This window comes from Rattus norvegicus, chromosome 18 (assembly GCF_036323735.1).
Source record: "Rattus norvegicus strain BN/NHsdMcwi chromosome 18, GRCr8, whole genome shotgun sequence".
In the NCBI taxonomy this organism is placed as follows: domain Eukaryota; kingdom Metazoa; phylum Chordata; class Mammalia; order Rodentia; family Muridae; genus Rattus; species Rattus norvegicus.
The window spans coordinates 12,735,850-12,754,513 of record NC_086036.1 but is presented as its reverse complement, the minus strand read 5'-3'; the positions used below and the strand labels follow the sequence as shown (position 1 = coordinate 12,754,513).

Below are 18,664 nucleotides of genomic sequence, written 5' to 3'. Positions count from 1 at the left end.
CATCACTCAGTTCTGTCCTTAGCAGCACTGGTAAGGAACCACACAGCAACAGAAACAAAGGGGTCAGTTGCACCATTTCTGAATAACTGTTCCTCTCAAGACTCCCCATCTTCTGTCACCTCTGACTTGTGTCTTGTCCTCTTCCTGAGTGGAACACTATAATTTTGGGAGAATCTCTTCTACCGTTACAAAGTTGGATTTTCCTCAGCCCCATTTCGTTGTGATAGAAAACTAACCTGGCTCTTGCTTCCCGGCCTCCCACACCTCCCCAATGTGGGGTTGTGTCAGAGCTCTTGTGCTTCTCTGTTTATTTTTTCCTGCGAGGCGAGAAGTCTTGGTAAATAAAAAACTTGACAGTAGATCTTATTTCCACAAGAATAATAACCTCGACATCCCCAGGTGTCATGTGTCTCAAAGCTGTTCCCAGTAGACTCTAAATTTACCTCTGAGCTTCCTCACCACCCATCAGACCCACCTGGGACATGTGTCCCTCCTAGGCTGTGACTGACTAAGCCTTCTATAAGCCCTGGCTTACAGACTTTTCTGATGAGGATGTGACTAATTTGGGTTAGGACTCAAATGCGTTTGGCATAGTTAGACTCTGTGTGGGTTTTTGGTTCTGTCTCCCTTTCTCCAGACACCTGCTTCTTTCTAACTGGATTTCACAGTGGTCTTACTCGCTCTGCCCAGCGTGGCTCTCAGCATCTCTGATGAGTCTGGCCCTGAATATCCTCCACACCCTTGATGGGTGGCCCTGGTGGTGGTGGTGGTGGCTTTCACACTTCAGTAGGGCCCCAGAAGCCTTTGCTGCTGCTCCCTCTGCAGATCCAGCCAGGGTGGAGAGCTGAGTGCCATAGCTGCCTCTGTCTTCTTATTTACACCAGAGATGAGATCCAAGCCAGTTTCCAAGGCCCGGGAGAAGGAACAGCAGTGTCAAAACACAAATGTCTTTGTCAGCCTAGGAAGTGTGAATCCCCTCCTCCTCTCTGATTGTCAGTCACTATAGCATGTGCTAGACCAACCACCATGTTAGTCTTTAATACTGTCCACCACCATGTTAGTCACTCATACTGTCCTCCACCATGTTAATCACTCATACTGTCCTCTCTGCGGTGGCATTATCCAGAGGATAGAAGAGCTCAGGAGGACCTGGGAAGCACCAAAGCACCGGGGATTCACAGCAAGACCTCCGTAAAGGCTGTGTGTTTACTATCCTGTTGAGAGGCTTTGGGAAGGAACTACATGGAGAACATGCCTCCTAGAAAGGGAAATCTGAAAGTTCCTTTAACTTGGTCCATTGTTTAGCTATTGGATTTGGTACCCTGCATCTATTTTCTTATTTTCTTATTTGTCACTGTCCTGGAGTTTTTTTTTATACAGATCTGGACTTATTTATTATCAGGAAATGAGTACATTTTTACAAAAGCCCTTTATACAGATCAAGGTTGTCATTAATCAATAAAAGTATTGTTGGTAAAAAACAGGGGGCAGAGGATAAGTCCCACCCCTGAAGGACTCAATGCTGTACCCCACTATTGGCTTACCCTATGTGATCCTCACAAAATCCTATCAGATGCTGTCTTAGGTAAACATCACTTGGGAAGAAAAGGTTTATTTAGCTTACATATCCTGCAAGGTGACCAAGGGAAGCCAAGGCTGCAACTCAAACCTGGCAGGAACCTGGAGGCAGGAATTGATGCAGAAGCCATGGGACAGTTCTCTATACTGGCATTGCTTCTCATAGCTTGCTCAGCCTGCTCTCTTATGGTACCCAGGGCCAGCAGCCCACTGATGTCCTCATCCACAATGGGCTGGACTCTCCCCTATCTATCACCAATTAAGAAAATGCCCTATGGACTTGCCTACAGCCCAATCTTATGGAGGCATTTGGTTCCCTCCTCTCAGATGACTCCAGGTTGTATCAAGTTGGCATAAAACTAGATGACAACAAACAGGAGGGCCCAGCTCTGTGCAGGACCTGGGGTCTGGGCGGGCACCATTCTTTCCTTCCTTTGAGACATCTAAAGACCGAACTGAATGGCTGGAATCTAGGTTGCCTGGTGGGCTGAGTCCCTTGGAGAGTTTGTGCTTGGGATCGTGAGTCATGTCTGTTTTCCTTTCTTTTCAAAAACATGGTTCCATTTGGCATTCACCTTTGGCTCTGCCTAGAGGAGGAGTAAGAATTTTAAGGCTCGGTCAGCTTTGTCACTAGGCTTTCAAAGGATGAGAGAAGGTGCCGGGGGACCTTGCCGCACTCGGACCACCTTAGCTCCAAAGTCTTGCATGGTGGCACTCCTCAGCAAAGATTTGTGGCGCACAAGTTCACGGGTAGTGTTAGACAGCCAGCCAGCTATTGTTCCCATATACAACCTGGAGAGACGTTTTGCACAACTGGCCTTACAGGTCTGTCTGTGTCCACGGAACCTGTGACAGGTTTTCTAAAACCACAATAAGCAGATGCCCTCGTCAGAAGACGTTCCCAGCTTTCTCTAAGAGGGATAGCAAGCACAGAGTGGTGTCTGGGTGACATACATGTCAGACTGACAAGAGGGTGGGACAGCAGCCTGTAGCAGTTTGTAGATGTAGTCCAGGCACTCCCTCAGATGGCTCCCTGTCGTCAAGCCCTGTAAACAGACTGATTACTGTTTGTCTCCCACTCATGGAGTCCTGCTCATTCCCATCTCTCTCCTGTTCCTGTTCCTCCTCCTCTCCCTCCTCCTACTCCTCCTTTTTCATGTATCCAGTTTGTTATTTCACCATCTGAACTTTAAGTCATCTAAAGAAAAAAAATTTCCCTAAAGTTGACCTTCCTCCTTCTCCAGTTCTGCAAAGCCAGCCCACCACCAACCTTTGTTGAATTTCTTAGTCTCTTGTCTCCTCTGTCGATGCCATTGCAATGTGTCCTCCTCTAACCGTGGCAGAGGTTCTGGAGGATAGTGTGGGTGTGTAGTATCAGTATTACTTGATAAGAGTGCCAAGTGTCTCCTGCCACCCCACACCTGAATCAAGCTTTGGTGGTTAGATGGAGCCCTAGACATCCATTTTAACAAGATATCCAGGGATCTGGGTAAACTTAACATTTAACAACAACTCCAAGTTTCTATGGCTCCTTTTACCCGTTATCTTTTTTCCTTATTTTATATAGCTTGCTCCAAGGTAAGCTCATCTATCCGTGACTGTTTGGGCCACACTCATGACTCTGCATTGCTATACCTAATAGTTGACTATACATTTGGACCAATTGCTGAAAGCCATTTCCACCTTTATCTTCTCTGAGACTAGTGGTTTCATCTTGATCCTCTTAGGAACTCACAGTCTATAAAGAAAAATGTCAGGTTCTTCACAACCCCTGGCCCAGCTGAGAAGTCTCCCCGGAAGACAGGGCTTTCGGAGAAGAGAGAGAGAGAGAATTCTGTGCGCTGCAGCGTTTGCTTAGGCTGGAATCTGAAGACAGTCCTTTCAAAAGCTGGCCCTGGGCCTGTGTGGAGTGTGGGGAATGCTAGCAGTGAGCAGTAGAGCGATCCCAAAGAGCACTTTGATTGTCCCCAAAGCCAGCGCTCAGCCTCTGAGACACTGGGGTGCTCTTTCTTCCTCCCTGCCGATTTTGAAAACCAGCCTTGAGTTTTCTTTCCCCACAAATAAAAGGATGAAGGGGGAGGGGTATTTTCTTCCATTTTTATCAGGATCACATTCTTTCTTCCCCTCAACCACATGCAGCCTTTAAATGTGTTTATTAAGCCCTGTCAGCAAGTGCTTTTGTAAAGGTTTGGTGATTTCTGTGCACATATTTTAGGTGTGGTATACGTGTGTCCTGTATAGGATATGTGTATGTGAGTCCACACTTGGAGGCCAGAGGAGGACTTTGGGCATCTTCCCAGTCACCCTCTACCTTGTCCCATTGAGACAGGATCTCTCAGTAAGCCCAGAGTTGTTTTCTTTTTCCAGCTAGCCCACCTGCCAGGCAGCTCCACTAATCCTGACATCCATGTGCAAGCCCCCACCTCACCCCCAGTGATGAGGTAAGGGTCTGCCAGTCATACACACCCTTCTCCATGGACTCGAGGATCCAAACTCGGGTCCTTGTCACATACTCCAACCCACTAAGCAATCTCCCCAGCCCACCAATGTCTTTAATTTATGTAAATTAGATAGTGTTTTAAACCTCATCTTTCTTTTCTTTGTCACACAAGATCCAGCCTTGCTTCAGATCCGCTTTTTTTGTGGTATGTTTGTACCTCGCTGTGACCCAAGGATGAACATCATGCTTCAGTGACAGTCCTTTAGAAGCTGACCCCTGTGTTCCTACATAAATGTCTTTGGCATTTGCATACAGGAGTTAGAACTGCTGAGTGTTAGAAGTACGGACTTTTAACTTGACTGTATACTGCCAGGTCACTCTTTGGGGTAGCCACCCTCCTCTCCTCTCTCCATGGATCCGAGGGATTCTTCACCTGCTGGGCTGGGGACTCAGTTGGTAGAATGGTAGAACTCTTGCCCTTGCTGAGGTTTGATCCCTTGCATACTTAGGAAATAGAGGTGGAGGATCAGAAGTCCAGGTCCATCTTAAGGAAAAAGGAAGGAAGGAGGGAAAGAAGGAAGGAGGGAAGGAAGAAAGGAAAAAGGAGAAAAGGGAACAGAAGCAATCCTTACCTACATTAAGAAATTACAGCTCTGCAGCCCTACCAGGTAGGAAACAGTTGTTCCTCCTTCGTTCTTGTGGAACTGCTCAGCCTTGCTTCAAATGCCTGTCAGTGATTTGAGCAACACCCTTAAGTCACTGTGGTCCCTTGGACATCACTGTATTGGTAGCGGTACCTTCTAGACGACTTTCCCAGTATTCATCTCCTTTAAAAAAGTTATGTCTTTTCTGTCACCTGCCCATCAACTTTCCCCACAGTGTAAAATGTCTTAATTTTGATAAAATCATTGTTCCAACTTATAGTTTCTTTGGAAGTCCAATTTGATTCTTCTCCTTAGAATGAGCCACTTTTACCAATACCAAAAACTAGTCTTTTTTAGTTGGTTGTAAAAACATTTTAATCATATAATGTTAAGATTTTTCCTCCCTAACTGTAAATTCATTTATTCTGCAGAAATATTCATGAACACTGAAATGACCAGAAGTGTAGCAAAACAAAACTATGTCCCTGTAATTAGTAAGAACAGTACATGAAAACAATGTGCATGTATGTGTACGTGCCTGCTCACATGGACGTGCATCACACGCAGAGGCCAGAACGAGGGGCCTGGATCACCTGAACCTGAAGTTTGTAGGTGGTCGTCAGCTGTCCCGTGTGCACGCTGACAGTCATACCACACTGTCTGTAAGAGCAGCACTCGCTCTTAGCTACCGGGCTCTCTCCAGACGTCTTTTTAGTTTCTTAATCAACACTTGTTTTCTTGGTTATGAGCCGTCATTGCCACAGAGTAACACGTTCTATACACATTTTTACTTGCCCCCGTACGCTGCTGTATGAATAATGTGTACCAACCCCAATTACCTGTTGGCCATCTGTCTCATTTGATTGATACACGGTTAGGCATAATTTCCATTTACAATCAGATCACTGAGGCTGTCATCACCATCAAAATCACAAATTATTTAGCCTCATGACTGAGTCTTTGCGTTCCTACCCACAGAGGGACACTGGTACACATTGTGTCTTGTGGACTGATAATTGACATTTCCTGTGATCCAATGTAAACAGAACCATACTTTATATGTTAATTTGTACTTGAATTTTCATTATAGCTTTTTAAATATATGAATCCTGACAGTAGCCTTCTGAACTATCCCAGACACTTTAAATGTTTATTTTTCTTTTTAAAAACATTTTTTAAACTTAAAATGAAAAAAAAATTGATCCCTTTTGATATGAGAAATTACAGTGACCAAGTATATTATTATTCATCTTTTAAATTTTTCCTGGTAATCTCTACTTATTAAAAGCCTGAGCTTACATTAGAAACAAGGGTATTACTTTTTGTTTTCAGGTGTAATGATGCTCACACACCTAGCACTCAGGAGACTGGGCCAGCCTGGGCTACACAGTCAAACAGGGAATGGAAGTTGGGGGAGGAGGGGAGGGGAAACAGAAAGAACAAGAGTATTTTTGCTTGTATTACATCTGTCAGACTGGGTCCTCTCTAAAAGCATTCCCTCCGCCCCAGCCTCATTGATCCCAGCAGACAGCCTGCCAGCAGCCCAGTTTACATAATTGCCCTCCTTGGACAGAATATGTTAAGGAGTCCTGCCCTCCACACGAACTGCAGCCTGTTTAACATGGGACAGGGTCAACCTGAGAATGCCCAGTAAGCTCTTTGCAGAACAAAAGTGGAGGCATTTGGAGGAAAGTGAAACACTGGAGCAAGAACGGGGCAGATCATGAGCAAAGACTAAAGCTGGGGGGAGGGAGGGGAAGGAGGGAGGTAGGGAAACTACTTGCTGCTGTAGTGGAGGGGGAGGAGAAGGAGGAGGAAAATGTGTATGCAGAAGCATTTGAGTTAACTAAGCACTTTCAAGAAAGTAAAATTGCAAGCCAGCAGAGCAGCCCAGAGCTGTTCAGATCTCTGGTTTGTTCTTTCTCTCTCTCTTTCTCTCTCTCTGTTCCTTTCTTTCTTTCTTTTTCAATAATGTATTTGTTCTTTCTTTCTTTTTCAATAATTTAATTATGCACTTTATATCCCTATAGAAGACCCCCCCTCCTCCTACCCCACCCTTACAAATCACTCCCCTTCTCTTCAGAGAAGAGCAAGCCCAACCTTTGGCAAAAGAAAAGCATTTAGCAAGAAGGAAGCAGCTTTCCATAATCTAGGCTCTTTTCATCTTACTGATGAAGGTTTTTTAAGGTTTTAAAGTTTCTTTCCACACTGTGACTGATTTTTTTTTTTTTTTTGCTTTCTACTTTTTTTTTTTTATTAACTTGAGTATTTCTTATTTACATTTCGAATGTTATTCCCTTTCCCCGTTTCCAGGCCAACATCCCCCTAACCCCGTCCCCTCCCCTTCTATATCGGCTTCCCCTCCCCATCCTCTCCCCATTACCACCCTCCCCCCAACAATCACGTCCACTAGGTGTTCAGTCTTAGCAGGACCCAGGGCTTCCCCTTCAACTGGTGATCTTACTAGGGTATTCATTGCTACCTATGAGGTCAGAGTCCAGGGTCAGTCCATGTATAGTCTTTAGTGGCTTAGTCCCTGGAAGCTCTGGTTGCTTGGCATTGTTGTTCATAAGGGGTCACGAGCCCCTTCAAGCTCTTCCAGTTCTTTCTCTGATTCCTTCAACGGGGGTCCTGTTCTCAGTTCAGTGGTTTACTGCTGGCATTCGCCTCTGTATTTGCTGTATTCTGGCTGTGTCTCTCAGTAGAGTTCTACATCCGGCTCCTGTCAGCCTGCACTTCTTTGCTTCATCCATCTTGTCTAATTGGATAGCTGTATATGTATGGGCCACATGTGGGGCAGGCTCTGAATGGGTGTTCCTTCTGTGTCTGTTTTAATCTTTGCCTCTCTATTCCCTGCCAAGGGTAATCTTGTTCCCCTTTTAAAGAAGGAGTGAAGCATTCACATTTTGGTCATCCGTCTTGAGTTTCATGTGTTCTGTGCATCTAGGGTAATTCAAGCATTTGGGCTAATAGCCACTTATCAATGAGTGCATACCATGTGTGTTTTTCTGTGATTGGGTTACCTCACTCAGGATGATATTTTCCAGTTCCGACCATTTGACTTTCATAAAGTCATTGTTTTTGATAGCTGAGTAATATTCCATTGTGTAGATGTACCACATTTTCTGTATCCATTCCTCTGTTGAAGGGCATCTGGGTTCTTTCCAGCTTCTGGCTATTATAAATAAGGCTGCGATGAACATAGTGGAGCATGTGTCTTTTTTATATGTTGGGGCATCTTGTGCGAATATGCCCAAGAGAGGTATAGCTGGATCCTCAGGCAGTTCAATGGCTGTGACTGATTCTTAATCAGAGTAGGACCACAGTCACTGGGTGGCAAACATATTTTAAGCACGAGACCCTTGGATTTGAATTGCTCTTCCCCAGGTGAACAGGGAATCTCATTGGCAGCTGGTCAGCAAACAGATTACACTTGGAATGGTTTCCACCAATCCCTGTCACTTCCAGAACCAATAAGGTAGCAGAGAGCCACCCTAAATCCCTCCCAAGTTTCTTTCCCTCAACTCTCCTCTTTCCATCTAACCGCCAACCATGTCATTTCTTTGTGTCAGATTCACAGAACCTTTTGATGTCTTATAGTCTACCGGAACTTCTCCAGGAATAATGTGGAGAGCTAAGACCTTTCTTGTATCATAAGAAAGGTTACAAGAACAGCATAATTACTCCTGTTTCCATTGATAACACACGTGCCTTCGTCCCACACTTTGACCCTGCACTGAAGAACGCATTCATTTGCTGAGCTCTCGTGTCACTGTGCTGAGCTCTGTCTATAGGACAGTCTAACATCAGTATTTCTGACCTGTGTTATGGAATTAGGGAGCAAACATGTCTATAAAGTCATGGCTTAACTAGAATCCCGCTGTGGGAGAAGAGGCCCCGATTTGACTCCAGAAGTCCACAGACTCTGCTGTGCAGAGAGGGGTAGTCAGAGTAATAGCCAGAAGCCAACTCTGGCTGAGCCAAGAGACTAGAACATGCCTGACTGATGGTGACCTTCCTTATCTCTGCCTTAGCAAAGGAAGCACTTGAAGGACCTGCCTTGACGGGATTTTTTTATAGAACAATTGGGGGAGATTTCCCGAACTCCCCTACCCTGACGTGTACATACCCTCCCTGTTATCAGCATCCCACACCACGACGGAGTGTTTGTCCTGATTGATGAACCTGCTTGGCACACCATCATCCGAAGGCCACGGTTCGCTTTAGGTTTCTCTTGGTGGTGGATACCCTCTGTCCTTGGGCAAACCGTACTGACCAGTATCACCATCCTGTCGTGCAGAGTGCTTCACTGTCTGGCCCTGCATTCCCTTCCCCACCCGTGTCACCACAGATCGTCATACCCCGTGTATAGTATGGCCTTTTCAGAATGTCCTGTACCACGTACCTTTTCATATGGGCATCTCTCACACAGCAGCATGGATTGAATGTTCTTCCATGTCTGCTGAGAGCTAGAGCGTGTTACTACTCCTACCTAAGGAGTGTGGTGGAGATGTATCCTCTCTCTCCAGAAATGCAACACAGGGCCTGTACAATATGGTTTTACTTTGTTATTGCCATAACTGACTGGACTGAGCCCATGAAGAGTCTTCCGTGCCGTGTGTTTTTGAGACTCGTCATGGGTCTGTACATGGAGTTTTAATCATTCCAGTTTTGGCACAGAGTTTGAAAGCTGGATCCTCTGTAACCGGGGTATGCTTTCCCTAATGAGAACCATAGCATGGGCAGCTGCTTGTCTCACTGCCTCTCCTCTGTGGTCCCACCGGTGTGTGGGAGTTCACTGTTGGCCGGGGAAGAGAGAGCGAGCAAGAAGCCAAGAGTGGGCTCGAGTTTCAATTGGGATAAAAACTGTGGAATACTGAAGTCCCTGTGTTCCTTACCACCCTTGCTCTCCAGCCATGACGCTGGCTGTCTGCCTCCTTTTTAAACACTTTCCTAAGGCGTGGAGGGAAAGCATGTGTCATACAGACTCCGAGACTGTCAGTGTAAAGTGACAGTGTAGCTGTGTGGTACACACCTACGTCTGTCTGTCTGTGCTTGTGTGGTGTTCTGTCCCTTCGCCTGGGTAGAAATGTGTGTATTTGTATGTACTATGTTTTTCCGGTGTTGGTTTTTGTGGCCTGTTTTCATTCTCTGACTCTCTCTTTCTCCCAGTCTCTTCTCCTAATGTTCTGATGACCTTTGTTTCCCCTTCACGTTTCATACAGTGCAACTAAAATTAACGAAAAGTGCTTTATATTGGGTACTCTTGACTTTTATGTAGACAATAGGTCGTTTTGTTATATTTCTCTTCTTTTAAGAACCCAACTCAAGTGAAGCTCACTTTGACCTATCGGAACCTACTTTTTTAATATATGTTTTAGCTTCTCAGCAGAAGCAGCTGCTCCCTTCAGGCTGCACCAGCTACTGTGCCAGACATTATAAATGGGTGGCTGGGCTCTGCTTTCCCAGAAAGGGGTCATCCTAGTCACACCGTGGACCTTCCGCGCTTCAGCTGCCTATAGCGTCCTTACATGAAGCACGGCCTAATCCTTTACCCAACTTCAGGTCACTGTGGGGACTAACTGAGACAATCCGAGTAGACTTTCAAATTTTATCAAAGATAATTCATTGACTAAATGAATGGTAACGACCCCCCCCCCCCCATCAGCTTTCTTTATATTCTTACCGAGGAGGTGAGGCCCACCTCAGCCCACCGCTCTCATCCTCGGGAGCTGCACGTTGTGCATTGTTAGCCACAGCCGATTTGGGTCAGAACACAGCTACAATCCCGGATTTACTCCCAACTCGCCCAGACCAAAGCAAATTCTTTAATCTCTACAGGCTCCAGGTCCCTGCCAGTTCATTGTCTAATAACCCCGCCTGTCCCTGGGCTGTTGAAGAGGATGTCTGCCCCGGCTGGCTGTAAGGAAGTGTCCTGAGATTGTTCTGAGGCAGAAGCTGGGCCTTCTCCTCTCCCTTTTGTCTTCCCAAAGCTGATGGGATCTCCTAAGGAGCCGCTCTCTGGGTGTGATTCTCTAACTCTGTCTGTGTTAGCACCAGCACACGGTGACCTTCAGAGTAGAGTCAGAACCTGAAAGGCATTGAGAGACTAGGGAGCTGCTACCTTAGTTCTGTCGTCATAGGATATGGGTTTAGGTTGGAGTGCATGTGAGGTGTGAAATGTAATGACGGAAGGGGAAGGATGGAGGTGAGGTTAACACTGGACGCCTGAGTATCCTTACAGAATGATATAGGAAGCCGAACAGATTCGGTGAGCGCTGAGGACAGAAAGATTCCAGGAGATAACATGAGAGTTAGAGGGAACCGGAAGTCAGTACAGGAGGAAGGAAGAGCTGAGATTCCCCTTATGAAGGGGAACCACGTTCAACTATAAGATCATGTTAGCTCCAACCTTTTAATGGAATATTTTCCTTAGACATTTTCTAGTAATTCTGAAGAAACAAAAGACTAAATGACATACTATGAAAAATACAATTTTTCTTTAAAAAAAAAAAAAACTAGGGAAGTCCTTTTCAGAGTATAGGCTAGCCTGATTCTTTGAAACATCCATCCTGGAATTATGCTGTAATTATGCATCTTTAAATCCAAGTAGATCTAGGTTCATTCAAAGATGGAGAATCATGGAGGAAAGTGTTTGCCTAACTTGTTTTATATAAGGCCCAATGGAAGAAGCGTAAGAAGAAATGTGCACAAATTATTTACAACAATCTATTTTTGCCTCATGTCTTCTTGTGGGATGGTTGTTTTCTGACTAGGGATTTCTCTCTGCACCGTTTTTGTTCCTGTTCTTGGCAGTGATGTGGGCCTTTGTATTGAGACCCGTCCTCTTCTTTGACTGTAAGGATCTTTGTCTTCTTAATTCCAAACCGCAGTCTTAGGAACTAACTAGACCTAATACCGAAAATCCAAGTCAGAGTACAGAGTACATGGCTGTAACGTTTCAAGCTTGTGTGTGTGTGTGTATCTGTATATGTGTGTGTTTGTGTGTGTCTGTGTGTGTATGCATGCTTATATCCATGTTTGAGTGTGTCTATATGTACAGGTACAGGAACATGAATATGGAGGCCAAAGGTCAATACCGAGTGTCTCCCTCAATCCCTCTACCTTACTGTAAAGACAAGGTCTCACAGTACCTCTGGAGCTTTCTGGTTCACCTAGACTGGATGGTCAGTGAGACAGGGCGCTCCTGCCTGTCCTTCCACAGCATAGCCATTAGAGGCACACACTGATACACTGCTCATTTATATAGACTCTGGGGTATAGGCTAGCTCTTCATGCTTGAGCAGCAAGCATTTCATAGCCTGAGCTAACTCCCTAGACCATTTTTGTTTTTAAAATTATGTTTAAAATTAACACGAAGTTCTAAATTGGTAATAAGAAAATTAATTTTTAAATCTCTAAGACATGAAATAGTAATTACTTTGAAAATAATTGTGTTATCTTTTGTAATAAAAGTACAGTTAAAATCTCAGTGAGAGAGTTAATTGACGAGTTTTAAAGGTTTGCCAATAAACTGCTAGGCAAAACATGAGGTTGGTGGAAGTGTGAGTGGGCACAAATTTGCACTTTGACAGGGAGAAGAATTAAAATACACTTGCCCTTTGGCCCAGCAAGTTCTCTTTAGGCTTGTTCCCACCAGTGTACTTGGACTGAACACTCAGAACCTGCAGTACGAGATGACATCACTGTGGCTACAAAATTCTGGAATAAGCCTGATGCCCGTCAGGAGGAAGCTGTTGGTGATGGCATATGTTGGAGTCAGGTTCTGTGCAGCTCTTCTAAAGAATGAGGCAGCTCGTACACAGTGCAGAATTGTGTGGGTGCTGTCAGTGTTGGGGAGCAGTGGCATTGGGCACATGGCTGAGCTGTGTCAGGCACTCTGGGTGAAGGATGTGAGTAAATGCACTTTCATCATCATCGGTAGAAGCAGACACATGCATGGAAACAGGTAGTCGTGGCGGTGACAGTAACGGGCACATATCTCTCCTGGCAGTCCTGCTCCTCAGTCCAGCCTAGGAAGACTCTAACCTGCATCCCCATGCAGGTAAAACAGGAGTCCTCCACGAGGGGAGCTGAACTCTGAGTACAGATTCCTGCACAGCCGCATTTGTTTATTGGAAAGTGGCTTTGGCGTATTGCTTCAGTCATTCAATGGCTTATTTCTTCACCTGGGGAAATGGCCCGGTGGTTCAAAGGTTTGGATATTTGAACCATTTAAAAGACATTGCTTAAAAAAAAAAAAAAAAAAAAAAGACATTGCTGATCTAGTTGTATTTTTATTCCTGAATCCCAGGATCTGGGAGGCAGAGGCAGGAAGAGCAAGAGCCCAAGGTCATCTTCTATATAACAAATAGGTAACCAGTCTAGTATGTCTGAGATCTTGTCTCAAAATGAGTCAGTTAACCGACTAAAAAGCATTTCTGCACAGTGGTCTCAAGGCTATCCAACTTAACGCTGGCAATTTGTCTCTGAAAGACGTGAGAAAAGCAAAGCTGGCCCATTCTGTTTCAAAGGTACCTGCTGCTCTATGCCAGTGTGGCGGCCTTCACTGAAGGACACAGACCTGCCCCTTCCTAGTGCTGTACATGGTCAGGGTTTCTGTGCTTAGCCTTGAGTGGCCCGAGTCTTCTTGGACTGTGCTTGCCTCCCAGTGTATTCCTGGTGCTCCTCCACTCTTCTCTGTGCTGTCCTCCTGCGATGGTTTCTGCTCTTTAACACGCCCCACAGTGGGGCGGGGACATAGTAGGATGTTGGTCATGTGAGTTACGGTCCCATGATGGGTACGCCAAGCCTCTGGTCTTACCTTGTTTTTTGTTTTTTGTTTGTTTGTTTGTTTTTATATACATTGCATGTAGCTCTGTCCCTAAAGGATGACAAGCAGTTTTTAAAAAGTGCTGTAAAAATAAAATATTTATCCCTGGCCATGCTCACTGCCACAGTGATGGGACCCATGGAGTCTGGTCCTCACTGGTCATAGAATGAATTCTGACTAATAGCTGCCCTATAACTTCCAGCCAGTGGCAAGTTAGACTAGCACTGTGCTCCTTCTCGCTCCCTGCTTCAGCTTGCACTGTTGCTCCCTCCCTGTAAGGAACAAGTTTTGCTTCTCTTTTACATGTCTGGCACAGCCTTCCCCTGTAAGGGAAGGACAGTTGTTATAGGATAGCCCCATGGTGTATGAGGGTGCTAGAACTTGGATGTCGAGGGGAAGACTTGGGGCCTCTTGGTTATGCCTAATATAATATACATTGTGAAGTCCATCCACTCTGTCTGCCTGGGGGATGGGAAAAAATGACTTCTCTAAATGACACTTAACTCCTAGTCAACATGTTAATTAGGAAATAGAGTTTTAGAAACAACACATGGGAAAAAAGCTTGAGTCTTTGTTTCTAAACGCCATGTTAGAATCATTTAAACTCTTGTCAATGAGCGTGTCCTTGGTGTTGGATTAGTTTCTGGGAGTCACAGATGGACCAGGTCTCACAATGGAGACATTTTATGAGATCATCAAAGCTGTTGAAAGACAGTGCAGCTTCCTCTGTCTCTAAGAATGGGCTTGACAGTAACATCTCGGAACAGATGTTTCCACGGCCTCCACATGTTTTTATTTGGTGGCACAAAAGACTGTGTTATTCATGAAATGGTCTGTTAGAGAATTAGTTCCCCTGGGTGGGGGTCGTGGGAATATGTGTTGTAAAAAATGATTTTACTTTTGGCAGGAGACCGGCTCTTAACGTAGCCAGTCTGCAAGGTTGGGCTTCAACAGGATCCCATTCTCAGGCCACAGAGTCACAGAGGATGGAGCAGTGACATGGCTTAGCATCTTCCCCAGAGTGTGTCAGGTCAGCTAGGCAGAGGCCATCATACCATTCATAAAAAGGAGAGGCCGGACTCTGGCCTTGTAAAGCCCTGGCAGAAGCGGGGGTGAGCCTGTGGCTGCTTACTTCCATCATCACCCCAACAAGCCCACTTGGCAGCTCACGGACGTTGGTTTTAGATAGCCATTTCAAGGGAAAACTGCCATTCTGAGAGCCTGCGTAGGATGTGGTTTCGGGATCTCCCAGGAGACCTCAGTGGGACTGTTCAGTCATGTAGACTAAGAGAGCTGGTCATTTTCACATCTAATGTCTTGTTTTGTGACTGTCCTGGTCTGTACTTCCTACACTTGTGCAACAGGACAGACGTCAGCAGACTGTGTTCCCAAGGGCCACCTTTGACCTGCCACCTACTTTTGTAAGTATGGTCTGATGGGATCCCAGCTGCTCTCGTCCACTGCATCTCTTCTCTGTGGCTGCTTTGTCACCAAAAGCCACTAAGCTAGTGAAACCTAAAATATTTACAGAAAAGTGTGCCAACCCCTGCAATAGAAAGTTACATACATACTGTGACTCAGCCCATGAAGAAGACATTTGATCCATACACTCAGGCGACAGAGGCAAAATGATCACAGGGCCAACCGAGGCTACACATGAAGACCCTTCTCAAAAGATAACACCAAAGAAGAAAAGGAGGAATATGTAAGGTTTTAGTAATTCAGATTTTGAAGTCCTTTAGAAAATAGCGGAACTATAAATAGTTGTATACACAAATAAATATGCAAACCAAAGTATTACAGAGTGATCTGAAAAGCATTCTAAGGTGAAAATAATCTTTTTCTGATGTGTAGTGTATTCTGATGTTAAGAGCTATGCTGTATTTAGCTGTTGCTGTATTTGTTTATCTCTCGTCTATATTCAGTTCCCAGAGCCATACGGAAGGAGGAACAGGACTGAGAATAGCATTGTACTGTAGAGCGCTTGTCTAGCATACGGGAGGCCCTGGGTTTAATTCCTGGAAAAGCATACACAGCCCTTACCAAAGACACAATATTAGGTATCATGGCAAGTAGGCTGGGGGAAGGGGGGGAGGAAGGAAGGAAGGAAGGAAGGAAGGAACTGTTGTAAACCTCCTTAATTCATGATCCAAATAGTCTGCTGTGTCAAGATATAAAACATGCATTGGATATGAGGTTTAATGCAGTGGCTAGAGAGATGACTCAGTTGGTGAAGTGCTTGGAGGCCCTGAATTCAGTCCCTAGAACCCGCACAGGAACAGTGGATAAAATGGCGCATGCTTGTAAGCCGAGTGCTGAGAAGCTGAGGTGGAGGCTTGCTGGCCAGCAGCCAACCTCTTGGTGAACCCCAGGTCGCAGTAATAGATCCTGTCTCAAACAAGGTGGATGGTACCTGAACACACCAAGGAGACACACACACACACACACACACACACACACACACACACACACACCCCACTTATATACAAAATGAACATGAAATAACTTTGTGGGGTTTTTTTTTTCAGTCTACACTTAAATCTGCTGCTAAAACTGATTTCACCTTTTCTTTTTGCCTTTTATTAGTGTGGCTGCTAGAAAAATGTACATAACTCAGTCTGAGCAGCTGCTAGCCACTTAGTGCATGTTTGAGCTATGTACAGGTCCCACCTCACCTTACAAAAGACTTTCCAAAACACCGTTACAGATTCTAGTAAACTCTAATGGTAGACCCGAGCAGAGGACATTTGCAGGTTTTCCTCACACTGTTTCCTGATAGCTTGATTCACATTCGGCTTCCAAATCTGTGACTTCTTATAAAACATTACAAAATATATACCATTACAGGTAGTTGGGAATATTGGCATATATCTGAAGTCTCTGTCGGATGTTCTGTTGTCGCAGTCAGGTAAACGTAAACTTTAACTCCCATTGGCAAGTGCTCTGGCCTCACTCGTGTCCCCAACACAGAGAGGCTGTCCTGCCTCAGCTGGGAGGACATGCTCAGGTGTTTTCTAATCTCGTCCTTGGCTGCGCTGGCTCCTTTTGAGCGTGCATAGAGCACCCGGGTGATGCTTTTTAAGTAGGTCAGGGCCACTCTCCTCTGTGGCTTGTGAACCAGTTCTTTCCAGAGTGACTACTTCATCCCCATCAGAAACATGGGTGTCACTACATCTCCACTGTCTCTCTGCCTTCCCACCCAAGATCTTTGGTACCTTTTCTAAGCAAAAGGTCCAAGAACAGGCCTAGGTTCGTTCCTTTGCACATACACTATCTGCCTCACTTTCCTCCTGCCTCACTCCCATACTCACTGGTGACTTCACAGCCATGGCAGAATCTAAATCTAAGTCTCTTCCTACTTCACTCCAGGCCCTGTGCACTCTCTGGCTTCAGTTTTAATTCTCAGCTGGGCATGTCCAGTGGTGACTTAATGTCTCTCAGCAGTCACATCGCATCATAGTTCTCTATGACCACCGGAAAATCCTCTTTAACCTCCGGCACTTCCTCTTTCAACCCTGTTCTAACTGATAGCTTTTCTCTACCTTCGGCTGGAGAACTTGAGTCAGGAAGAGAGCCAAGTCCAGCTCACACAGCTGCCTCTGCTGCAGTGGAAGGTGGGCTGCCCATGGCTCGTCCGGAGCGGCTCCTCCTCAGATATCTCTGAGCATCACGCTACCCCGGTTCTATCTACTTAAAATACTAACTTCAAAAAGTTAGTTTTGCCACAGTACAGGACCTTAGCTTTAGAAAGTAATGGGTGTGTTGTTATAACTAAAACAGAAAATGTCCTGCTAAAACAAGCAACTGTTTCCTCCTTCCCTTGGAGGCCTAATGTCACGCAGGCCCTGATAGTAAGCTCTGAATCTGAGCAGAAAAAGACATAATGCAGTCTGTTTCCATTTTCACACTCAATTTCAAAACTTGTCTGGATCCTTGTTGAATAGAACCTTCAGGTGATCGTCCTTTTTGACACTCTGGTGAGCAGCAATCCACAACGGAGACAAGCTGGCACGGAGGAGGACGATGTCACCACGGTGACAGCTGTCCAGCCTAAGCACCTCACATCTCTTCTGCTTCCCGTGTGTTTTAGGACAATTCAAGCTGCTGGAACAAGACCGGGATATAAAGGAGCCGGTGCAGTATTTCACCAGCGTGGAGGAAGTGGCCAAAGCGTTTCCTGAGCGTGTCTACGTCATGGAGGAAATCACATTCAACGTGAAGGTAGCTCTGAAGGATCAGATATTGACCGAGACATCCCGGTGCACAAAACACTAAGTGTACACACGGTGCCCCCTAGGAACGTTCCACCCGTCCCCTTAGCGTGTGACACACTGTAGGTGGGAGAGCCGACCTGAGTCCTAGTAACACGTTACTGATTACCATGATCTTTATCAGAACTTGAAACTGTTAATTTCAGAAATAAGATTCCTGTGTTATTTGTTTTTCCTCATGGCTGATACAAATACTAACAAAAAACCATTTAAGGAAAGGGGTTGATTTCTCTCACAGTTCCAGGGGACAGTCCCATCGAGTCCCAAGGCAGCCAGCCTCATTACATCACATTCAGGAGGCTTCGAGAGCCATGACCCACTGCTCAGAGCACTTTCTTCTTTTTATTCAGTCTGGATCCCCGCCCACGGGTTAGCTTCAGTTAATGCAATCTATAAAGTCCCTCCCAGGCAAGGCCAGTGTCTTGTCCCCTACCTGATTCTTATCCTGTCATGTTTGGAATCAATATGTGTCCATATGTGAGCCTCCTCCCCTGGCCAGACCCGCTAGGGGAGCAGCAGGGTCATTGCTCATGGGATCCAGTTGGACTGTGCACACGGCTGCTCCATTTTGTTATCAACACCCACACTCACACCACACTTATGAAGTGTCCACGTTGAAAGGACTTCCTGTTTACCCTCTTTTACACAGGAAGTCCAATTAAGTCAGATTCTACGAACAGGCCAAAAGTCAGGAGTCAGCGTACCTGATTCTTAGAAATACATTCTCTCTGAACTGCACACTACACAGATTGTTGGCTCAAGACAGCAATGGTGTCTCTGTGGGTGAGTCCCTAGCCACACCCTCAGGAAGTGCAGACCAGGTAACTCCCAGCCGGACAGCCCGTGAAGACAGCTAGGGCACGCCATTTGTCCCCACTTCTGAAAGGCATCCACTGTG

At 45.5% G+C, this 18,664-nt stretch overlaps 1 protein-coding gene across 1 annotated transcript in view; it reads left to right on the top strand.

Moving 5' to 3' along the window:
- Garem1 (GRB2 associated regulator of MAPK1 subtype 1) overlaps window positions 1-18,664 on the top strand; it is a 165,138-nt gene that overhangs the window by 105,706 nt on the left and 40,768 nt on the right. Inside the window, exon 3 of the mRNA NM_001427249.1 lies at window positions 17,586-17,716. Within this exon, the coding sequence (NP_001414178.1) occupies window positions 17,586-17,716 (131 nt within the window). The remainder of the gene's footprint in view (window positions 1-17,585; window positions 17,717-18,664) is intronic.